This window comes from Apteryx mantelli, chromosome 8 (assembly GCF_036417845.1).
Source record: "Apteryx mantelli isolate bAptMan1 chromosome 8, bAptMan1.hap1, whole genome shotgun sequence".
Classification (NCBI taxonomy): Eukaryota; Metazoa; Chordata; class Aves; order Apterygiformes; family Apterygidae; genus Apteryx; species Apteryx mantelli.
In genome coordinates this window covers 32,035,669-32,060,841 of record NC_089985.1, presented here as the reverse complement: position 1 = coordinate 32,060,841, position 25,173 = coordinate 32,035,669, and the positions used below count along the sequence as shown (strand labels likewise).

The 25,173-nt window shown below is 40.5% G+C and overlaps 1 protein-coding gene and 1 long non-coding RNA gene across 2 annotated transcripts; one reads left to right on the top strand and one right to left on the bottom strand.

Moving 5' to 3' along the window:
• Positions 1-242: 242 nt before the first annotated feature.
• On the top strand, positions 243-13,813 carry LOC106485933 (riboflavin-binding protein). The gene is made up of 5 exons (XM_013944431.2): positions 243-424; positions 1,240-1,339; positions 2,510-2,638; positions 8,119-8,230; positions 13,529-13,813. The coding sequence occupies exons 1-5, from the start codon at positions 286-288 to the stop codon at positions 13,763-13,765; spliced, it is 717 nt and encodes a 238-aa protein (XP_013799885.1). The 5' UTR covers positions 243-285; the 3' UTR covers positions 13,766-13,813.
• Positions 10,542-25,090, bottom strand: LOC136992560 (uncharacterized). Its single transcript, XR_010884923.1, has 3 exons — positions 24,803-25,090; positions 19,310-19,472; positions 10,542-13,067 (listed from the first exon to the last, which is right to left on the bottom strand). It is a non-coding gene; the product is annotated as an uncharacterized lncRNA (long non-coding RNA).
• Positions 25,091-25,173: the final 83 nt, after the last annotated feature.

Sequence of the window (25,173 nt, the reverse complement as noted above, 5' to 3'; positions counted from 1 at the left end):
AATACTGAAAATTATAACACCTTTTCATAAATAGCCTGAAGTAATGCTTTTACCACTGGCTGCCGAACCTCAAAAATATGTAGCAGAAATATGGGTGTTCAGACATGAGAAATGAGAAAAGGGACATGTGTGTGTTAATATTTATACGTGCATCTTTGCTGAGTGTATTTTAGTTGTGTATATATGTGTTTTTTTAAAGCAGCCCTTCCTTTAAGCTTATGACTTTTCCTAGAAATAACAAATATAAATAGTCTTCTCACCATACAGGAAAAGCACTGACCAACAATGTTGCGGTTTGCTGTCACCCTCTTTGCTGTCATAACGTCATCTACCTGCAGAAAGTACAGCTGTCTGGAAGGGGAAACTCACAAACTGAGGCCAAGTCCTGAGCCAAACATGCAGGAATGCACTCTGTATTCTGAATGTAAGAGTGGCTTAATTTTTGTCTCAAAATACAGCTTGGTACTCATTAATTGTCCTGGCAGTTCCTTTAATTTCTTGAAAATATATAAGATGCAGCAGAAGTTGCATGTGAAAAGCTTCCCTCATTGGCATTTTGCTGCATTCAAGTGAAGAGTCAAATTCTGCTTCTTATGAAGTCAGTTGCAAAACTCCCATTGGCTTTATTTATTATCTTTTAAAAACTCTGATGTGAATTTTTCTTTCTTTAACTCCATCTACTTAAGTTTACAGCAAAGATGAATTTGGCCTATTTTGGTTAAGTATAAGCATATTTCAAATACCTATTTCCCTCTTGATTGTACTAGTGAATTAGCTATTGTCCCTGTGTATGTCCCTACATGGCCGTATTAAAAACAGCATTGTTTAATTAATTGTAGCAGACACCAACTGCAAGAGGTTAAAATCAAAATTCCCTAATAAGCAAAGTATAGCAGGTATATTTATTACATTTCTTTAATTCTCTTGTTATGTTTGATAGCTTTCAAAATTAATATTCCTCAGTATATAACATTTGCCTAAACAATACTGAACTACTCGGTGGGGAGGGGAGTGAGCTGTACATCTTTACAAAGAAATATTGACACCAGTTCATCTCATTTAGCCTTCACACTGCTACTTCCAAAGCCAAAAATGTAAGAGCTTGAGTAGTTCTTCTAGTTAGTACCAAGAGATTTTATCTTGTTATTGGCCAAAAAAGATTCATCTTAAATTTTCAGTCTTCCAAATATAGTGTTAAAGAAAATCCTTATTGCAAGATCTTTGTTTCATTCCTAACAGCTTCCTGTTGCTATGCAAACTTCACAGAGCAATTGGCTCATTCCCCAGTAATTAAAATAAACAACAGCTACTGGAACAGATGTGGGCAGCTCAGTAAATCGTAAGTCAGCTTTGATGTTGTCTACGTCCTGGTTCGTTAGAGCTTTGCTGTAGCAGCTACACAGCTAGTGTTAACTCCCCCTGGAGTTGCTGATGGAAAGTCGCTAGGTCGCCCTAGGGATGATGGATACCACCCACCCTAGTTCCCATCATGTTTCTCTTCACCAGACCAAAGTCCTGCTTTTCTTTTTCTCCTCTCACAAAAGTCCACGAATCCTTAAGCATATACTCTTTGTGCAGAATGATTCATGCCATTTTATAAGAAAGGATTATGCTTTATAAAGTTTTCTTTCATTTTAGAACCAGACCTGTCTGTTCTTCTGAAATCTGGCAATGCAAAGTAGTCATAAACCCAGTAGGTAACAACCACACTGCACTTCTGTAGCTGTGCAAAGCAGCCATCAGATACTGGAGAGTGTGACCCCTAGTTAATACAGGCAAGGCTTCTTCCCTTCTTTAGGAAGCAGATCAACTAGATGACTAAGCCTTGCAAACAAAATGCACAAAAGAGACCAGAAATGAAACTTCTGTATATTTATAAGAAAAATTCATGTAGTGCTGTGGGTTTTGTCACCGTGAAGAATGTCTTCATAATTAAGACTTTTAGTACCTTGTTAGGTGTTAGAGCTGTGAAACATGGCAAGTTATAGAAGGAAAAGAATGAAAGTACAAAACAATTAAGGAAAAACAGATGTGCAAAAGTAACACTATGGCCTGCCACTCCCAGAAGAGCAGCAACAGTATGTGTTTTTAAGTAACTTCAGCTGGTGGTGAGAAAATCTACAGATTAGAGAAACCATGAGACTACAACACAGAAAAAGTTTTGTACTATAGTTTTAAGCTACATTTTATTATTGCCTTGAGTCATTCTTGCCAGGAAAACTCAAGGCCTCAAAAGTTTATGGAAAGCTTACACAAATAGGGCTGAAATATGCATGGAAACATTTGTGCACTCTTCAGTTGGCTATGGTAATTGCACGGTCAGAGGCTGTGCACAATGCCAAAGGAATGAGTTTGGAACCTAGACACAAACAGGGTAGAAAGATGCCTTTCTAAGTTTTTTCTCCCAATCTGTAATGTTGCATCCACATCAAAGCAGGCCTAGAAAACTGAGGCTAAAACCTTGATGCTAAGAAACAGGTTTATTTGTGGTTTTTCTCCCCTGTCACAGCTGTGAAGATTTCACAAAGAAAATTGAGTGCTTTTACCGGTGTTCTCCACACGCTGCTCACTGGATCCATCCCAACTACACTGCTGCTATTCAATCTGTTCCATTGTGTCAAAGCTTCTGTGATGACTGGTAGGTTCAGCTTTTTATCAAAGTATTTCCATTTAGCTTTAATATGCCTCTATTACTCAGGTTGTGAAAGCCCAGAGCTCCCAAGCAAGCGGTAACTAGATTCTATAGTGTTGCATCAGCTTTATTACTTTTCACTTGTTTTTCTTGTCCATTGTTTGCTGCCTCTGTGTTTTCCTCTGTTAAGCTACTACCCTCAAAATAATAATGTCACAGGCTGAATCAGGATGGAGCCTGTCTCTGTCATAGTTTAGGGACTCAAGGGCAGCACAGCCCTGCTCTCAGTGAGGAAGCTGCGCTGGGGCACCAGAACTGCACGATGTGACGGAGGAGCTCACACCACGCTGACAGGCACTAGCAGCAGTGGGGGCCTGTCTGCCCTTCAATAAATCTAGGTCTGCGAGTTTTGAAATACAGATTATGCAGTTAGCATTTTAATTCTAAATACTTGTTCATGATGTATTTCTTTTATCTCTCTATGTATGAAGTGCACTATGAAATCATGAAAGCAGCCACTTCCTCTATGGTTTTAAATTCATATATGCAACAAATTAGGTTCATTTTTTACTCTTGGCCTTTTCTCTTTGTTTCCAGCAACCCTCTCTGCTAAAACTAAGTCTAAAAGCCTGACTCTCAGAGAAACTTTCAGCCAACTAATGCTAAAAATAATAATAATAATGAGCAAGCATAACAGCATTTCATTCTATTTCCCAAAATACAGGGTCAGGGACTCGCATTTATTTTTCAGTGCAAGACATATAGTTGGAGAGCCGGGCACCTATCTGGCCTTAGTCTTGGAGTAGAAGCATTATATCCAGGTGGGGTGCTGAGGTTTTAGTGATCCGTATCTAGTGTACATCTCCCTCCAAGACTGTTACAAGATGTTAGATTTTAAATAATGTCATCCCTGCATATATAAAACCCAGCATCACATTAATGTTGTCTTTTGGGTTTGTGCCTAGTAACCACAGTAACTTGTCCATATGGGTAAATTGGTGTGAAATGTAGTACAAACAGCACAGGCTGTTCACACTATAGGATTAAGACTGCTAGCTTGCCTTGAAAATAATTAACCATGAATGTCTGAATCCCTTGGGCTGCTTTAAAAATCATGGAAATTTGTTTTAATACTTCTAAAAATGTTATAAAAGAGCTTTTCTTGGAAGCATAGAATTTACAGGACACATGGTAGTGCATGGTTTGTGCTGCTCTGTACAGCGCTTTCCCTAGTGCTTATGCAACTTCACTATTATTTGACACATGGATCCATTTTCACTTTCATCTTCTCTGCAAGGGGAAAGTAATGTGTGCAGTGCCGTATTTTGGTAGGATTTGTCTTTAAATTTGTCTGCATTGCTTTGTGCCAGAGAAGGAAGCAAGAAACACAGCCTGCATTTGGAATGGAAGATAGTGATAAGGGCTGATATATTTATTAGCTTCCCTAGAATTTCCTCTAGTGATGAATTTAAATTCTGTGTTAGGAAATTCCATGTGTCTCTGGAACAATTTGTCATTTGCAGTCCTCCTTCCTAAATTTTTGGTAATCTTTTAAACGGAATACAGATTATTGACTGCCTTGAAGATAAGGACTGAGATCCTGAATTTGACTCAGTACTCAGAACCTCAAACCTCAGAATCAAATATTACAAAATTTGAAAGGATTTGAATATTTGGGCATTGGAGTTTCCAGTGGCTTTAGATTAGGCCTAACAGGCAAAGTGATAGAATACCAATATCTAAAATAAATGTATCTCAAAATAATATAAGTAGAATCCACATCAGTCATCACATCAAAGTCATCATCAAGTTGCTATATCCAATAAAAGCATAGAGATGAAAGAAACCTGAAAATTTAGTTCGCATCCATTGAAAAGTCTTTTCACAGTGATGGATTGATTTAAACCAGCCTCAGTATACATGAGAAATCTCATATACACAAAATGTATATTGTGGGTCAATATTACATCACAAAACCCTCAGTTTCCCCTGATTCTTACCAGAACCTCCAGGTACATAGCATTTTGTAACTTTTGTTATTGGGAAGTATATGCGCTACAGCAGATTGAGAGCTGCTATACAGGAAAAACAGTCCCTTTTCCAGGACTGACAGTCTCCTGGCAGAGAGCAGGCTCTATTCTAAACAAATACTGAACAATGATCTATTGCCCCTGTTGGTGTCACAGATGCCTTGCCTGAATCAAAAATGTAAAGATGACCCATTACTGTGCATGCTAGCCTGAATGCCTGCCCAATGCCAATGTCAATCCCTCTTCCTCACCCTGCTTAAGGCCAGAGGCTAGAAAAGAGCTTGGACAGATTTCCTACTCTTTCTGGCAATTTAAAGTCACATTTTTTCACTTTCTATTCATTGAAGTCCTTTTAGCGTGCTGTAGCACTGCTAGTGATGTGACCTACTTTTTCTACATGCCGTGAGTGTGCCTGCTGCATACTGTATGTCTTTGTGGCCAGAAATGTGCAGAGGATTCTGAATGAGCGGTAACTTCATTTAAAAGAAATTCATCTGACTAGCTTAGGGCCTTCCCTTTCTTCCTGTTGTCTTAGGATTCCTTGCTCCCACTAGTCCTAAAACTATCGCTTTTCTAAAAGCCTTATGGGCAAGATGCTTTCTGATCCACCTGTGAAATGCCCTTGCGCCATTTAAAAGGGAAAAGGCCAATTCTAAAAAATGAAAAAATAGCTTTAAAATAAAAATATCCTACCAGGTGTGCATGGGCAGCTAGTATGGTAGGGGAGGATCTTTCAAGTATTTATGTTTATGTTTCTCACAGGTTTTAATTAATGTTTGTAGAAACTAATTATGGGTTTCTGAGCAGCAGGAATCAGACTTTCAGAAGTCATGATTTCTCATAAACTTAGCTTCATAATTACTTCCTAAAAGACTAAAGAAAAAAAACGTAAAAATAGAACTATGCTTTGCTGCCTGCTTATATAACAAACCACAGAGCCAGGCAATGATCATAATTAGGAAATATTTCATGTGACAATTCAATAGGTAACAGTGACTAAAAATAAAAATACTTTAACAAACATACCTATTTCAGATTCCCAAGGATATCTAGCATAAATGCTTCAGCTCAGTAAAACTCTGCAATACATATTCATAAGTTTGAAATGTATAACTGAAGGTGACACTGACTTCAAAAGAAGCAGTTCTGCCTCTCCCAACCCCAGGCTGCTCATTCCTTCCCCTACCCCATCCCCACCCATGTGCCAGCAGTGCTGATTGAGAGGCCACAGAGCAACCCTGGTCAGAGAAACCATCAAGCTGAAAAATACCTAGCCAAATAAGAAAGGAAAACAAGCAAACAAAAAAGCCCGTGGAAAGGGCACAGCTGCTTTCAGTGGAAGTGCTACTATTAGGCAGCTCACAGTATATGTTGAACTACTTTGCTGGAAAGCAATGAATTTAAGTGCACGCTTAAAGTAAAGGACATGCCTACATGGCTTGAGGAATCCAGGGCGATTGTTGAATCTGATGTTGGTATGTGGAGAGTCCATAGATGGTGATTAACAAAAACTTTGTGTTCATGCTCCTAACTCTGGTGTGCCTTCAAGCAGGTAAAGTGAGTATTATTGGAGAAAGAGCTCTCACTGGGGAGTTATCTCTGTATTTATTTCTCAGTCAGGCTATACACAGCAACTAACAACCAACAAACCAATTATAGTCCCTATTCCCAAATTCAGTCATGACACAAACTGGCAGGACCTGCTATTAGTGTCATATTATGTTAATTTACCAATTTGCAGCTTGTATTTCCAGCAGAGCCCCTAGCTCTGGCAGCAGATTTATGGATGAACACATATGAGAATACCTCTGTCTTCTGCCCCAAACCTGTTTAGTCCAGATCCTGACTATTCTTCATCTGGCATTGCTCTTTCTCCCGCCACTCACTCTGTCCTTACCCTGCCACCAAGGCAAAGAGACAGAAAAAAACTGGAGTGTTTTGGAAAGAAAGCAATGACTTGTGACCACTACAATATGCAGGAACTAGTGTTCTGGTCATTGTGTCAAAGAGCAGCTTTGAAAAGCTGAACTTTTGCAACGTAGGTGTTTAATAAGTCACTGAGTCACAATAGAGCTTTTTGTCTGGCCAGTCCTTCAGCGTAAACCTTGACTTTTGAAAACTGATTTCAATGAGAAAACATTTTAATGCTATTGTATAGCTTCTGTGTGCATTGCACTGCAAATATGTTTAAAATCACTTTAGTCGCCACTGTAATAAAAAGTACTAAAGGTCAGTTTCTAATGTGCCTGGACTGGTCTAAGCACTTGTGATTAGTATTTGTACTTGTAATAACCAACACCTAGAACCAACACCTGGTGCAGGCTGTGGCTTAATTCTCCAGGCACTATACAGTAAAGGTGGTCTGTAGCACAAAAAGCTCAGAACATGCGAATGTTCTTCAGATGTGCATGTTCTTAACTTTCTACATGTGCAGATGTACTGCAATGTCTAGTTCCTGTAGTTATGTGAATACATCTTTCACTTAAAAACGTAAATTCAGCAGCCCTCATTATTTCAAAGCAGTGTTGGAAACATGACCCTGAAGATTAAAAAAGACGTAGAAAAAAGATATCCAAATGCATTAATTTTAAATATCATATTGAGATACTCTTACTTTTTGAAGGCTGTGGCCTTCAAAGTAGAACATAAAAGAAGTGGAAGGAAGGAAATGATCTAGAATAATGATAAGTCATGTGATGTCTCATCACATAGACCAGCCAGTTGTACACCTTACTGGTTCTAGCCTATTTCCAGGCTTTTCTTTACATTATCACTTAAAAATCACTCAAAATATAAACATTTTGGACTCTATACCCTACATGACCCTTAACTTTCCTCCTTCACTTCCAGGTTAACTTCTTTGAGAGTATGATTCTAGGGCTGACACCCTGTTAGTTTGTATGATTTTCTGCTTATGGGTTTTCCCTACTTCAATAAACATTCTTCACAGCAATCCCCTGCCCAAGAATTATCATTCTTCCCTTCCCATCTTAATTCATAAATACAAACACTCCCACCATCACCCTCACAGGACAGTTCACTCTTAGGGTGCCTGCTCCATGTCACAGTGCTGACCATCAGCATTCAAAAAGCTCCCTCCCATACAAGAAATACTTCTTCCACTCAGGAACATCAGCAAGCGTAACCAAGCAGAAAACATTGCATCAGTGAGTGTTGCTCCTCAGAACATAAGCCCTTTACATAAATCTGTGAGTATCAAATGCAATGGGTGAACTGTTTAGTTTTCACTGGTATTTAGGTCTTCCTGACCAGTTCAGAGTTTACTTACATGTAAAGCTAAGATAATGTGCACATCTCTTGAAGACTGCTCAGCTGTGCCATGTGATCATTCCACGTTACTAGCATAGGCCACATAAATGTTTTGAGTTGAATCTCTATAACCCACTGAAAAACAGTGAAAGAATAACTTTTTCTTCCACAATAATCTCCATGAAGGTATGAAGCCTGCAAAGATGATTCCATATGTGTTCATAACTGGCTGACGGACTGGGAATGGGATGAAAGTGGAGCAAACCAGTGTAAGAATAATTGCATCCCATACAGTGAGGTAAGAAAACCTGGTCAATCAAACATGGCTTTAAAAAATCTGAGTTTTTTGCTTGAATATGTGGGTGTAAAATGCAATAGGTACATTATTTTTACTTCAGTGATTTCAAGCTATACCTACACCAGATTTTTTTAAAATATAAATTTTAAAACATTTATATTTATGTAGATCTCTCTATATATATACATGCATTTATCATACATCTATTTATCACCATTCATACTATTGGGAAACAAAGTAGAAGGCCAATGACAAAGTTCAAACAGCACTGGTATTTTAAACACAGTGGGATTTAGGTAGTAAAAGATAAATGAACTTCGGTCATCTAACAAAAAGAGACACTGAGTTACATTTTACAAAGTTCCTTACATGACATAGGGCTTTACATGCCTCTCTCTTTTGAAATTGGGAAGTATATTCCCAAATCACTAAGGAATTTTTAAGGTTTTCTCACCTATTAGGCATTCCTTGCCCTTTTCTCTATTTTACATTATTATATTCAAGTTCTCCATCCTCCAAACCCCTCTCAAATTCCTTACATTCTTCTAATTGTCTCCCTTTTATTCTCCATATACCTATGATATCTCTGCAGCATGTTCTCCACTGTGTCTGCCAAGGGCTAGACAGAGCTAACTTTGTTCTACCAGCCTACTCTGGTGGTTAAAGAGCAGCACTGACAAGCCTTTTGGGAGCACAGCCCATCTTTCTGAGAGAGTTTAGTGGCTGGGATAACTAATTTTATGAACAAAAGTGTATAAAATGAGGACTGACAAGATTTCTAGGAACAAAATGATCCACAGACCTTTTAAGTGTCTGATAGGAGTTTTTCTGGTGACATACTCAAGTTTAGGATCAGGGCAAGTTTATACAGCTCAAGACTGCTAAAATTATTTGAATATTATTAAGAGTTGAGCTTCACTGAGCACATGCAAACTGTTCAAAGCAAAGAACTGAACAGGACTAATGTGTAGTGGTTAAGGACTGGTGATAGGGGTTGCAGAGATCCGAGATTCATTGGTTTGAATGTGGTTCATGTTCTCGTACTTAGAGAAGTCAGTTCAGAAACTGATATAAGTGGAAGTCACAGTCAAGTTAGTGCAGGATTGGTGTCTGCCTTACAAAAGTGACACTAATCAGCAGGCTTAAGAAGGCGGCCAAAAACCAAGTGGCTGTGGAAACTAACAGCTGAGTTTCCCAGATGTGCTAACTCATCTGTAGCTCCAGCTGAAGTGAAAGTCAAATGATAATCTCCATAAATAATCTCCAGTCCCTGTTCAAGCTGTCCCTGGCCCAGAGATAGGTTTCAACCCTAAATTCATTGGTACTTATTTATTAAAGAAAATATACCATCTACAGGGAAAAACATGCAGCAAATCCAGAAGTCTTATCACTTGAAGCCAGGCGCAGCCATTCCTAAACTAAACCTAGAACCACACCCTAAACTGCCTGTGTTTTTCACCAAAAATAAGCTTGTATGATAAGTAAGAGTAAAGATGATGTTTCTTCAGAGCAGGTTCCCTGCTACTCTACACCAGTTTTCAAGCAATAGCCATTTATTTTCAGACAAAACCCACAAGACATCTTTAATACATCCTAATATATTTAGTTAATACATGTCCCAGTGGAACAACTAACTGATAACACTAGCTTAATAATGACATATCCAGGATAGTTTGTGGGTTATTTTATGTTGGATATCTTTTAAGTAAGTGATAAATAAATATTATAAATTTTTATTGGCTGTTCAGACTTGGTCTGCAGATCACAGGAGATAAAGGCTGGAAATAACACATGAAGAGGTCTTTATATGGCCTTTCAACAATTCAGCCTCAGATTGACTCATGAAATGTAAGGTTATTGGGTAGGTAACTGGAATAATTTGTATTTCTTTGCCTGAAGGTTTCAGATTAGATGTTTCAGAAGTCTCAGGTTCCTTATTCTACCCAGACAAGTCCCCTCCTCTATTCAGAATTACTGTTAACATGTACAGCACTGTTGTTTCCTTCTTCTCCACCACACTGACAGTCAGTAGCAGCTGACAGTTTTATATAGCTATCCCATAGTTCTTTATTCCTCATAACCCACAGTCTTAACCCATTTTATGTACTAGTTAAATATATGTTTGTAGACGTATAGACTTGTCCTTAGAGAACAAGAGAAGTGATCAAACTAAAGAAATTAATATATAATAGCTATATAGAAAAACAAATGCAAATAAGCAGGGAGATAGAGTGAAGAAGAGAAAATGCACCTCATACTAAAATTAATTAAAATGAGAAATAAAAGGAATTGGGCTTACATGGCCGTCCATGATGGTCATCTGCAGCTGTGTAAACAGGTAGCATTGTCAGCAGGATTGAATAGAGCTGTGATGTGAACAGGTAAAGACTGCCCAGAGAGCGTTCAGCCGTCCTTTTTCTGCATTATCTGAAGCATGACCTATACCTAGCACTCTGCAGTGCTAATTATAGGCAATACAGCGCTTTTGGTAACCCTCGGAGTGTATTATTACACACCTTGTACATCTGTAAATGATGACACAAAGTGCAAGGCCATTCTTTTCAATCAAAGTTTCTGCTAGCTAGAAAAACCAAATCTTAACTTTTCCTTCTTCTTTTCTATATTAAACAATAATAAATTTTAAAAAGCTAATAGCCGAACCCAAAAGTAGTCTGCCTATTTCCATTGTAACGGTCAGGAACACTGATTTTTTCTCCTAACAATCAAAAAAACCCCACACTTAGATGTGAAAAGGAAATGATAACACAAACCCTCGACTCATTTAGTTAGACTGAACTCATAGAAGGAAAGTTACTATTACATAAAAGGCACAAAAGTTTCTCCAATGTCAGAGCGCTGTAGACAGATGCTTTATTTTTTAGATGCCCTTAGCTCATATGGAGGAGCAATCAGCAGCTCTACATTTGACATATGCAAGTGGTTGTAAGGAGTATTTGGAACAAATGTTAAATATTAAGAATGTACAATGGATCATAGCCAGTTTTAGCCTAATTTGGTCTGTCTTAAATTTTATGAGGCACACTCGATCATTGTTTTCCCAGCAGAGCACTCCCCAAGTGATGTGAGTGCACAGATTAGCACATTGTCCAAGAAGCTGAGGAATTAGAAGCCTCTGCAGTAATTTAGGGACAGGTTTGTTAAGTGGGCTGTGGGATGTGTTTGTTTGCTGCAGCATTCTGGCTACGCTCTGATTTTGAGCAGAGTTAGCAGGAAGGTCAAAATAAAATGACTAATTTAACAGGCAGAAGAGCATAAATAGATGTTACAGAGCCTGTGGGACATACAAATAGTCTCTTACATAAGGACCTAAGAAAACCCAGGACAGTTTTTTTAATAGTTTCTGAACTGATTAGCCGGAAGCAGGTAGAAATCCAGGATCTGTACAGAAGCTGATGGATAATGGCTCTTGCTGCTTAAAAGCACAGGAACAGGGGGGAAGACACAGCTAAGATCTAGCTGCAATGAGAACACAAGGAGAAAACTAGATGCTCCAGCCTTTCCCTTCCTGATTCTGCTGTTGCTCCCAGGGCACTAGCAGGCCCCTGCACTCCTCCTCCAGCAACTGCAGTTTCCATAGAGTGAGTCCCTGCTAGGGCCAGTGTAAACTGAAAAGTTATTTTACAGCCTACAGAGCCTGTGGGGCTATTGGAATGGACTCTGTATTATTCAGAAAGGACAGATTTCTAAGTCAAAAGAGATGATTATGATCTCCTCTGCCCACCTGCACAGTCCCAGTCAGCGCTGCTTTGCCTGCAGGGAGACAAGGAGACCCCATGTAAGAAGAGCTTGCTGTGGAAAATGGGTGGAGCAGAAGCAGCTGCAGGACTACCAATGCCCAGTCCCACTTCCACACAGTAGACTTACATTTGCAATCATTAATTTTTTGCACTCAGAGCACCTTTCCTGCAGAAATCTCCCAACCATAAAGAAAGGGCAAGTTCTCCAAGGTTATGTGATGACAGCACAGAATCAGATCTTTATATATGCTAGTGACAGCGGTAACCCAGCACACTCTCCAGAAATGACAGCACTAAGAGAAATGCTGTAGGATTAAAGAATCAATGTCATACACAAAGACTACTTGTACTATCACAGATCAAACACAGCTTCCTTCAGAGACGTGTTGGTGACATGGGCAAGGTGGCAAAGTGAATCAGTGACACAGTAATGGAGCCCAGCAGTCTTGCTGCCTGGTCCCATTTCACTCATTAACAACACTCCCTCTCCTTAATTCACAAAGCTTCTACTCCAGTCATCACCCCCGCCCCCAACTTCGTTCTTACCTTTGCTTCTGGGAGTATCTAAAGTCTCCTTTATTGAAACAGAAAAGATTGAACTTCAACCACAAACACATGGGAGATGTGCAAGCAAGATAAAGTGCATATCCAGGCCAGTCTGCAGCTGGACATGATAACTCCTAAGCTAAGACTCCTTAGGCATACTCAAGCTGGGAGGACAGGAGGTTGCCATGATGTAAGCTTGGCAAGCAAGATATTTCTTTGTTGCATGGTCACACTGGTGCTATGACAGACAGGCCTTACAAAATGATGTAGTATCAAGAATAGGACAGATTCACTTGCATAGAGCACAAGAAGCTGCAGTTTACACTTTCTTGAGCCAGAAAGCTCTGTGCACCATCAGACACAGCACTTTGAAGGCAGGCTGGGGGACCACAGTTGTCTGTCTTCTTTTCTTCAAGCAGTTTCTGAGCTCTGTCCTTCCTCTTCATCTGTGAGGTCCTGCCCAGTCATGATGTACATTGCAGCAGGCACAGTGAGATCCCAGGGAGCTGTGAATCCACTGGGCTGTCTCTAGCCTGTAGATAAAAAGATTCCAGTTTTCAAAACAGTCAGTCTGGCACTTTCAGCAGTATTCAGATCACAAGACATGTCAGAGCGTCCTGACATGCTGCAAGCTGTACATGTCTCACGCACAGCGTTAGTTTGTCAGATGCAGAAAGCTGCCTGGGCTGTCAGACCCTGGGTGGAAACAAAGGGCTGGGCCATTCATCACTTCGCACTTTGTTTAATGACTTGCCCTCGCACTAGGCAAATATCTTTTGCCAGTGGTGTGACTGCATAATATTTTAAGATCTCTCAGAAGCGATGAGGCACGGCACATAGCAAGAGAGTGTCTGGATGACTGCAAATTGCTTTTTTTTTTTAATAATTTAGTACCACTTTAAAAAAAAAGATAAATGTTAACCAATCTAATACAAATTAATTTTTACTCAATTCTTTTTAAATGTAATCGCTGCACTTTTTATTTGACACCCAGATGTATGTAAATGGGACCGACATGTGCCAGAGTATGTGGGGGGAGTCATTTAAGGTGAGCGAATCCTCCTGCCTCTGCTTGCAAATGAACAAGAAGGACATGATGGCAATCAAGTATCTCCTATCCGAAAGCTCAGAGGAAAGCTCCAGTGTGAGCAGCAGTGAGGAGCGTGCCTGCCAAAAGAAACTCCTGAAGTTTGAGAAACTAAAGGAAGAGGAAGGGGGAGAGACAAGATGAATGTTGGTGGATGTGTGTCAGGAGGAGAGAAATCACTGTGGAGGCCGGGCTCAGGGCTTTGTGCCAGCCTGCCTTATCTCTTATTTCTGAGAACATAATAAATCAATGGTTGGTTATATTAATCTTTCTCTGATTTTTTTTGCATTTGCATCATAAAACTTCCTAACAGGCTAGCACAGGTGTAATCTTGTGACTTGAAGTGAACAACTAGAAGCATGAAGGTAACATTTAGGGCTTGGCTTTCAGAGAGGCACAGGCAGCTCCCACTGACTTAGGGTGGAACAGTGAGAACTACAGATTTCTGGAAAGCCATGCCCATAATGCATCAAACGTTCAATCAAAATCATTTGCGCAGACACACAGCTTTTCTGTCACAAGCTCCTGCGTGCCAGATTCTGCTCAGATAAAGAAGAAATGCTGCAGGCAGAAAAAGGTCATCAGGGACTGGTTACTGACAATTGAAAATTTATTTATTTTGTATCTCAAAAACATACTTGCAAAATGGGGGATTGTTATATATTAGATAAATCCCTGGATCCATGTATTGCCATTACATGGTATGCACAGACTGTTGCACTTGGCTTTTACCTTAAACAGTATCAGTACAAAACTCTCCTAAAATATGAATTTGAAGCTTAATTTTGAGTGTTATTAATCCCACTGAATGATTCCAAACAGAATGATCTCTGACAAATGGAAACATTCCCTAGGGAGGACCCCAGTCAGGTTTCTCCCAACAGTAAATTCTACTTCCCAGCATCACTGTTACTGTCAAAGTAAAACCAAAATCTGCACCAGTCCCAGAGGGACTCTTCAGGTAAAGATGAATGAAATCCTGCTTTCACTTGCGCTTGCATAATCCCTCTGACAGCACTAGAACGCGAACAGGCCGCTCCGTACAGCCTTTCACAGTGACATCACCTGGGCAACTACGGGAATGCTTTAATTTGGGGAGGCCAGATTATCAAATGATGAAAAGCAGCACCTCGGTGCCTGCTGCGGAGTTAGGCACCTCACAACATTTAAGGATCTGGCCCACAGTTAAAACAGTGACTTTGCACATCCTGTTAAACTAGGAGAATGGTAAAAATGCAGCACACTCTCTTCACTGGGATGTTTATTTATTTTTGAGGTTTCACACAGCTGCGAGAGTAATGTTAGACCCATTAGGTCATGCTCTGCTTCCCACCAGTTTCTTTAGTATCTTTAACAATGGAATAATTCCTACCAGCACTGAATTGTTTTTAGAATGATATTTTGTCACATCTGTATTTCATGCTTATTCAATTTGTCAGTTCTACTGTTTTAAAAGAAAGAACAAGAATTCGGGCTTTTGTTAAGCCCTATTAGTCCTTCTTCCCCTGTTTCACTAAACTCTGTTCTTTCCTGTTCTTCTTGACTGAATGAGCACCTGAATCAGAGCAGAAATTTCTCTGCTTTTCATGCTGTGTTCAAAATTTAAAAATTAATCTTCCCCTTCCACCACCATAACACCAGTTTTATTCATACCCCCATTGCCAAAGATTTCCTTCATGTTCTTAGTTAAATTTAGTACAATTGTCTCTGTGTCTCTGCTCTCTTTCTTCCCACCCCATTATTCCCTTTGCTCTGGGTAAATCACCCTTGAAACCATTCTCAACAAACAGTTCTTTCGTCCTTAGTTTCAGGATCACCCATGAGACAGGTAATGCATGTTCTTGAATAGCACTGGATACTACAGCAGCTAAGGGGCCAAGACATTTAACTCCTGTTCATGATTTTTACGACTTTTACCACTGATTCATGATGTACTCTGGGAAAATCATTTAACTCTTGTGTGATCCCACTTGGAAAATAAATAATACCTACTTTATATGGTTCATAGAATGTAAGAGACCCTTAGATCACCTTGTCCAGCCTCCTGTACAACACAAACCCTATCATTTTGCCCAGAGCCTCTTCTATCACAAAGAAATGTCATGTATCAGAACAAGAGTCTTGTCTCCAGCAGTCAGCATGAGCAACAGTGGTCAGGTGAGTAGGCAACAGAGAGAAGAGTTCAAACATGAACGATACCCTGACTTCTCAGGCCCCAGCAGTTCTCAGACCAGAAGACATCCTGAGCCAGATGCGGCATTTATCTAATAACCCTGACAGATTTTGCTTTTAGTTCTTGTCCAGTCTCCCTCTAATTCATGTAAAACTTTACCATCCACAACATTCTGTAGCAGTGACTTCCACAGGAATATTACCCACTGAATGAAGATCCATCTCCTTGTATCGAGATTAATGGCTTAATTTATTGTCCCTAGTTTGTCTACTGAAACAGAGTGAACTTTTGGTCCCTACTCCTTATTACCAGGCCACTCATAATTTTGTAGGGCTATTGTATTTCCTCTAAGTCATCGCTTTTCTAAGCCAAAAAGTCAAGACACATGGAGTTGTTCCTAGCATAGAAGCTGTTCCATACCTTTTGGTTATTCCTGGATTGATCCAGATATGTTTTACTCAAATACAAGTTATCTTCCAGAAAAAGGTTCAGTCTTGATTTAAAACTTCAAACAACGGAAAATTGGCTAATACTCTTGACAGTTCCTCAGTGTTAAAGATTATCCCTAATTTAACATTTGTTTTGCTTCAGCTTTCAACCACTGTTTTTGCTAAATGCTTCTGTACTAAAGAGTTCTTTAGTATTCAGCACTGTTTTCCTGCTCAGTAGCATATATACGTAATCAAATTGCTTCTCAGTTTTCATTTTGAACAACAGCTCCATCTATTTTGTTTATGTCCGTCATTATAAGACATTTCCTCTCCCCTCAAATCATATTTATGGTTCTTCTCTGTGCCTTTTCCAGTTGTTAACATCCTCCCTAAACTGTACATATCAAAACCATGCTCCATGTCAGCTTTAGAGGTGACATACAGAGAGGACCACATTCCTTCACCTCCACACACCTCTCCCAGACTGGATTGCCCATTTCTAGAACAGCATCATTCTGTTTGTTTGTACGCCTTCAGAGTCAGTGTGTTAGGATTCCTAAATCCTTCTTGACATTATTTTGTTCCAGGATACTGCTCCTGGGTTGCAGAATTGTGAGCTGTGATCTTAGCTCTTAGGTTTATTGATTTGAACTTGGTTGTATTAAAAATCTTCATGTGAATGGGCCAGCCTTCCCAAGTCACTGTTTGCTCTGTCTAGCTGCTTTGTACTCACACTAATTTACCTCCTAGATGATCTTTGTGGCATTCAGAAATGTTACTAATGGTGCTTTTACATTTACAAACTGGCTGGGATAACTTACACTAATCACAAAAAATCAGACTACAAAAGCATGCAGTGAAGGTGAACCAAGGAAAAGAAAGATCAAAGTTACCAATGATTGCATACATCCCCAGCTAATGCTGACCTGATTTGGTAAGTGCCTGCTATGCATCACAGCACAAAAGCACGTGTCCTGCTTCTGCACCCACACTGGCCCAGCCAACGGAAATGTCTCTACATATGTAGCCCAGATAACTGAAGTCCAAAATATTTTCTCAGGCATAAAGCACTGTGAGTTGACTATGCTTTTAGTTTGCTCTTATAAGTGTTAAATAACAGCAGGCTAATGCTAAACCCCACACGATCCTGGAAGAATTGCTGCTACTGAATTATGATTTCCCATTGCTCACTATCTTTTCAGTTCTGTAAATAAGCCATTTTTTATCTATTTGACATGCATATTTAGTGATACTGGACTCAACTAAGATCTTAATCAAAATGCCACAATGGTAGGTCACATACTTTGTGAAACATGCTGTAATATTTACACTAACCTGTAGGAATCAGACTTACAACCCTTATGAAAAAAATAATTTGGATTTCTCAACAAGACAATACTGATTGATAAAAGTAAAATTGTTGCCAATTATTGACTCATTTACTGCCTTGCTTAGTATCAGCTTTTGTACTGTGTTGTTCTGGACTGGTGTCATGTTAACCATAATACAGCTAGCTGGGTCATCCTGCTTGCTCTGTTTCTTTGGGTTTTTTTTCCTTAAATATTGGCCCAATACTATCAGTCTTCTGGAATTTCACTGAAATGCCAGGATTTATTACAAATGAGACCTCTTTAGACAGCTGAGTTACAGCTCTTCAGTCTAGGTTATCTGAGCCTGCTGCTTTAAAAATATTAACGTTACATATGGTAATCAACTCATTTTTAATTACTCACAGACTGAAAAGGACATCTTCATCTTTCTGTGATACAAATATTTTATCCTGTATATATTTCAATACCAAGCATTAATAATTAAACTTGCCCTCTGCATCTTGTGCCACTGTAGGGCTTTCTTGGTCAGGTTATTCAGTTGTTTTCACCTTCAGTTTAGTCACACCAGCCATGATTTCCTCTAGCATTTTTAGAGTCCGTAATCTACTTTTATACTTCGTAATTCTTCATTGATATTGACTGCAGTATAGTTTTCTTTTAAAAAATAGCAGTCATCAGTAATGACATTTCAACTTCTACCACATTTTTCATATGCAGGTTTCACTCAGAGTATTTTATAAATATTAATTAATCTTCAAAAAATACCTAAAAGGAAGATAAGTAGTGAGAAGCATTTGCTTCCCACTGAGCCAGTGGGAGAGTGTCAGTAAAAGACTTATCAGATCACTGTAAGTATTGCAGAACTATGACTAGCATGGACAAATTGTTTCAGAACCTCATTTCACCCTGCAAATAAAGTTGTGCTTTTTAAGGTGAGCACTGGACAAAAGTTATTATCTAAAAATGATTTTATATGAAATAAAATGTTGCAAAAACTTTAACATCCCAAAAAACAGTAGAACAAATTACTAAACAATGAATTTCCAAGCCCTTTGAAAGATAATGAAAAGATAAAAATAATCAATTATTTAAGATAAATAATGCCAAAGCGGGCTAATTTCCCTCACTGACAGACAACTGTTCTGCTGAAAAAGGGGAAGCTGTAGATGAGATATGGCTTTTTTAAGGGTTCTAATAACATTTGGTGTGACATTCTGGTAAGCAAACTGAGAGCATCAAAGTGCAAATAAAATCACCGTAACATGGGTGCACAACTGGTTAAAAATATGCTAAAATATTACTATGAGTAAACTGTCATTAAACTCAGACAGGTCTTTTAATAGGAATTACAGAGGGTCTGTTCTGAATCTAGTCAACACTTCTGTTCGCTCAGACAACAAAGTAGACATTTTGCAAGCACTTTGGATGACAGGACTAGAACACAAATGATTTTTCTAACTGGAGAACTAGTCCAAACCCCCAAAGATGAAATTCCATAAAGGGACATGAAAAATACTCACACCTAGGAAAGGTAAATGAAGGGAAAAATGCAACCTGGGAAATACATGGCAAGGGAACCACACACCAGCAAAAGAGCTGGGATTTGTAGTAGTAACCTGTGTTCTTACAGTTGAAATGTTACACTGTGGAGGTTTCCATCTTCGAGGCTTCAGTGTATGCAGAGCCCCGGATGGCCTGACCCATGCTGCAAACACTCTCAGGACCTGCAGACATCCTGCTAAGGGTTACTCACAGAGGTCATGACATGTCTCGCATTCCATGGAGGCACTGCTTCTGGAATGACCCCGCTGCACACGCAGGCTCTGGAATGTGGTGGGTATCAGGCAGAGTTTAACTCTATCCATCTTCTCGATGAAGCCAGCTCACACGCTTTGTCAATGCAAGCACAATACTTTCTAGGAGAAAGAACATGCCTTTGGTACATATCTAATGACTACATAAAATAAGAGGAATAAAATTAGCAGAATTCATGCATATTTTATGAGGTTTTCCCTCCCTTTTTTCTGTTCAGTATGGAGTCTGTTTAAAAATTGTCACATGCTCTAAACAGCTCAGGGGTCTGTTGTGTTTGCTATAGTTTATTATCCAAGGGAACGCAGTGATTTAGATAAGAACAGTTAAGTAGAGTCCAAAAAGCATTAGTATTTGGATTACAATTTGAAACCTAGCCAAACTTTACTAATGCCAGGACTGAAAGTCCCATGTGCCTGAAGACTGGTAATTCTCAAGCACAACTCATTTTTCCTATTGGCAAAAGAAGTCATGCATCTTTGATAAGCTCACCTTAGTGAGCAGGTCTAATTCAGTGTGAAGCTGCAGGACTAGACAATAGTGAAAAACAGGCCAAGTCATGAAATCAATCATCTGCTTCAGATAAGTGTTAGGGAACAGTGAGGATCAGGCTCCAACAATCTGGCATCCTTCAACATCTCCAAGAAAAAGTTGCAGAGGTCCCTTCTACTGCAAGTCAACATACTGGGGAGAAACATTTCACAGCAGAAGGGAAACTCTCTACTACACAGTTTTGCTTCCTTTAGCTACTAAAAGCATAACTCTCCTGTCTCTGTTTCAATCACCAACTGCTATCAAATTCTTAGTATTCTTTTGGCCTCTTTCCTTGGAAATGCAGCAAGCCCTCTGTGGGGTTTGCCTTGGTTCCCCTCTCAGACAGCTGTGATTAATTCACTGTTCAAGCTCTTGAGTTAATTCTCTCATTAGATCACTTTCCTTCTTCATGGAATGATTATTCCCACAGGAGAAATGAGAAAGACTAAAACAATATTGTGCTAGTATCTGACACACAGCATCCAGGATGTTTACTTTAAATCAAGTTGCCTGGAATTACTCCAGACCTATGGCTTAAACACAAAAATCTTCTAACCATTGGAGAACTGCAGTCGCGCATGTTGCACAACATTCGCATTTCACTGGAATTTCTCCAAACTTCCTGCTAGGTAAGTGCACTCAGAACATGAACCTCTCCACACAAGTAGGTCAGATGACAGAATCCTTTCATTGCTGGGGCATATTTTAAGACCAAAAGAGTTTTTTATGTTTTGATGATTTTGTATCATACAAAAATGATTTTTCTACCTGCTGCCTTGCAAGCTCAGCACTAGTTCAAGGTGAAGCCTGCAGCACACAACACTGAAACATTGCCAGTGCTCTTGAAATCACAAGCCATTATCTGTGTATTATTCACTGGGAGCATCGCATTCTCTCTGGAGGCTCTTACAGCTCGGACATGCTCCCTGCTTTTGCTGCCTGTCAGATGGCTGTCCTGGATATGGCTGGTCATTGGAGGGCATCACCCCACTCAGCCGGACTCTGGCACAGCCTGCTTGGTTTTCAGTACCTTTGCGGCCATGTTTTGCGTAGCTGGATATTTGGGAGAGTGTCTCAATACCCAGTTCAAGGATTGGTAAACACGCCTGGACTGACAACTCTGATAACCGGCAGTTACATTAAAATCACCCTTACCTGAAGCCACAATAAAGTGAGGGTAAAAAATGTAGTTAGTTAGTAATTTCAAAATAGACAGAAAAGTTTACAACAGCTTATAAAGATGAAGGGAAGGGGAAAGGGAAGGGGAAGGGGAAGGGGAGAACGATCTTGTAATGTAGCACTTCAATGAGCTTTAAAATTTCCCTGTTAACAGTTCAGCTGACAAATGGACAGAGGCATCACCACTTTGCTGACACTGTGAAAACTTGGAAGTTTTCACACAAACACCTATATGCTGGGGCTGCCTACGCAGAAAGACTAGCTTTTGGGGTGCCTCTTGCTCTCCATCTTTGGGTTAATTCCATTTCAGATCTCCATCCTACAGACATTCACATACACATAAACATCAGGATTCATTAACTGAAGCAGGAATGAAAGTAATAGCTTCTGGGCCTGGTCCACACCTGCCCAGAGTATTCTCAGGCTTGGCTAAAGTCTGGACAATGTGTTAACTGACTGTGAAGCACAATGCCTTTTCCCACTGAGATGGGAAAGGTTCAGACCTTGAAGGGAAGCTTCTTCACCCATTAAAGATTACATTTCACATAAACATGTAAACTGACAACAGGTTTATACAGGCATCTAATTAGAATCAGTGTCTGTGGCTTGTTAAAGGCTTTTCACTGAGAACAAACAACATGCTAGCCAGTCCCACTGGGGTGATAACGGATTATCCACCACTCTCTTTGAGAAAAACCTCGAGAGTAACCAGGAGCCTCTTCTCTTCTGTGTTGTGCAGATGTGCAGCACAGCAGCCTCTCTCATCTTACCCCTGCCAGGGGCCACAAACTCATCAGGAAGCACATACCACCACCCCTCTATGTGACAAGCTGTGCTTCGGCAGAGACCACTGATCTGCATCGTTGTCTTGTACATGCAATGGCATCCGGGGTAAACAGGATATTTGGGCAAGTTTAAGCCTTAACAGAGAGAAGGTGTCTTAGAAATGTAACAGATGTTACTGAGTGCACTAGAATTATTTCTAGTCCTCATAAACTCTTGGTGGTACTGTACTTCTGCAATCTTGGCTTCCCTGGGAGACAATTAAGCTCAAGTTGTTGAGAAACTTTGGGAAATGGAGCAAAAATGGTTGTATCCTATGAGGGCTTTGTCACCTCGACACCAAAACAAAAAGCTCTTTTCGTTTTTGGTGACAGTCTCAGCAACAATCAAGTGCATTAAAAATTATGAGTGGTAACTATAGTGGGTAACAAGAGACCAGCTGAAAGACTACAACTGAAAAGAAAGATTGTAACTGACTGTATCACTGAAAGATTGTAACAGCTGACTTAGCACAGAAGACAAGGTGCAGAGATACGCTACAGTTTGGAATGGGAAGCAAAGATTACCTACGTATTGGAACTGTGGGGGAATTTGGCCTGGCACAGTTTGATTGACTGTAATGGAAAGTAGCTCCCTATCACAAAACATCCCACGGGGTTTGTCATACCCACAAATAGCCAATGCCTCAGTGTTGCGACTCTTCTGCAAGACAGAACTTCAGCAGCCAATATCTCAAGGATCACCTGGGGGTACTGCTTGAATATGAAGTCAGATGGATCGCCAAAGCTACAGGTATAATGGACACGCTTCCACAAGTCGTAACTCTCTTCTCAGTGCAAGCCACGGAGCACTGTGGTTGCTATGTGTATGGAGAGGCCCAAGTGGAGGCAGAAAAGCAAAACTGCACTTTCAGATTGATTATTTTTCTTTTAGGTTCTGTGAGACTAAAAATCCTCTGTCTTTATGGAGGGAAAAAGATCTTATCTAACAAAAATCTTTCTATGATGACAGAGGGGAAGCTTAACATCCACACACAGCAAGACACCTTTTAGCTACCCATTTTTGTTGCACATTCATGAAGCACCATTCTGTAGAGAGAGCACCATCTGCAGGATTTAGAGAGGGAGCACAGATGTCTTATTCAGCTCAGAAGAATGTTTTCCAGGCAGCTGAAAAGGTTTTCCGAAGAAGCCTTCAGCCAGGGAAATCTCAGCCATGGGGCTCTGCGGGATAACACAGGGAGGACTGCAGTGCTTCCTGGGGCTCTGGCACAGTGCAGGGGTTCTTCAAGAGAAAGCCTGAATAGCTTGTTTGTCAAATTATTCTCACTGAGTATTGTGACAGCAGCACTTTTGTGCAGGCATGGGCAGTGGGACAAGCAGAGAAGCACAGGGCATACCTTCTTTGTCACCTGTCCCATACGTCAGCCAACACTCAGCTGGCTTATTGGCAAATGTCATGGTAGGAACTTATTAAATTATAACAGAAGACATTTTACCTTCACTGCAATGACTTGTCATTCCTGGTGTTAGTTAACCAAAAGGTTCCTCATTACACAGTGCAATTTTACAGTGCCAAATACAGTTTCAGACTTATTCTTGAAAATCTGCAGCTTGTTTTAGGAGCTGCACAATAGCATACGGGAGCACCAGCTCCATCTTGCACAATTGCTGCCTGGTTATAAAGGAAAAATGCTGAAGCAGTGCCCTCTTCTGGAGACAGAACCATTCAACTCCATTAACACAGTATACGACAGGCCTTCAGGGCAAATTCGGCGGTCTCAGCAATGCCATTCTGTGTCTGTAAATTTGGCACTATGGTGTGAAATCCTAATACTGGCCAAGTGTCTAAGAGCTGACATCAGTCTCTGACTGAGACATTGGCATTTAGGAGAATCCTAAGCCTTTTACTCACAGGCCACTTCCAACAAATAAAATGTCAGCACAAGAGAGGTCTGGTTTCTTTTACAGATTCATCAATGAAAAAAAAATCTCAAAGCATTTATTAGCCTGGCTTAAAATTTATATTGAGTTACGGCAGCATGAATCCAGCTGTGTGTGCTTGAAAAAACTTTATTCATCTATCTAGATCTGTATTTTCTACAGGTATTTTTTTAAGATCAGCTTGAAAGGTAATTTTACCATTCTGCTGTCAAGAATGAAGTGCTGATGAATGAGGAAACCAACAGTCCCCAGAGAGTATCATGATTCAGACTCCTTCTGGAAGCACTTTTATAAGTTATTACAACGAAATGCAGAATCATGAGAAAAGTCTGGAGGCCCAAGACGATTGTAACTATAAGCAGACGTTTTTCTTTCTCAACCTCACAGTAAATAGATATGGAAGCATTCCAAGAGGCTCTCCAATTACTTTTTGCTTTGCCTGCATGTCATGTTGCTGGAATGGTTGTGGAAAACTCAGGAATGATACTTTTTCCCTCAGAATCAGTGCTAGCTTTGCCAGACTTGGAGAATGAGCGTGTGTAACGCAGTATGGGATGCTCTTCCCTCAGTCAGTGCTCAGGCATGCAATGATTCAGTGCATTTAGGTACTAAGATGGAAATATGAGCTACCTCAGGATCAGTGCTGGCCCCAATGCCCCACATGGTACTACAAGGCTCTGCAGTGAAAAAACAGTGTTGGAATGAAGAGGGCCCGCTTGTAGCATGATGCTATAGGGAAAGAAGGTCGGTGGGCTGGCTCTCCCCGCAGTCAGTGCAAGCCCTGATGCCACACTGCTGAAGTGCAGACAAGTGGTTGCCCCCAGTCTCTGAAGCTCGCCCAGACAGATGGTAGCTCTAGTTTTGCCCCCAGCACTACCATGTTTCTCCCTCACAAGGCCAGATTAAGGGGGCTAAGAATCCAGTTCAGGGAGGAAAGGCTGAGGAACAGAGATTGTGAAGGCAACGGATAAAGTGAATCCACATCTGCTACTCACCTGTTCCCTCAGCACTAGGACTAGGATCACTTGATGAACCTAGCAGGAAACCAGTTTAATCACATATAAGAAGGCATTGCCTTACAGAGCAGGCAGAGGTGACTGTGGGGGCCAACGGGCTCAGCAGGGCCAAGCGACCAGGCAAGCGCATAGACAAGGGTCAGGCAGAGGTACTACAACCAAGGCGAAAACACCTCCTTTGGCCGCTGAGAGGGCAGCGCGCAGAGCAGACAGGCCAGCTCCGCGAGCCAGCTCTGACGAAGTCCGCCATTGCCGGGCACCGGCCGCCCTCAGCGGGCGGGGCGCGCCCTCCCGCCAACGGCGCGCCGCCGCCCTCTGCGCACGCGCCGCCGCCCTCTGCGCACGCGCCG

Bases quoted from the DNA above. Each gene is read 5' to 3' on its own strand.
- LOC106485933 (XM_013944431.2), top strand. From the start codon at position 286: ATGTTGCGGTTTGCTGTCACCCTCTTTGCTGTCATAACGTCATCTACC. The intron at 1,340-2,509 runs GTAAGTCAGCTT...CCCCTGTCACAG, and splicing joins TGTGGGCAGCTCAGTAAATC to CTGTGAAGATTTCACAAAGA. The intron at 2,639-8,118 runs GTAGGTTCAGCT...ATCTCCATGAAG, and splicing joins CAAAGCTTCTGTGATGACTG to GTATGAAGCCTGCAAAGATG.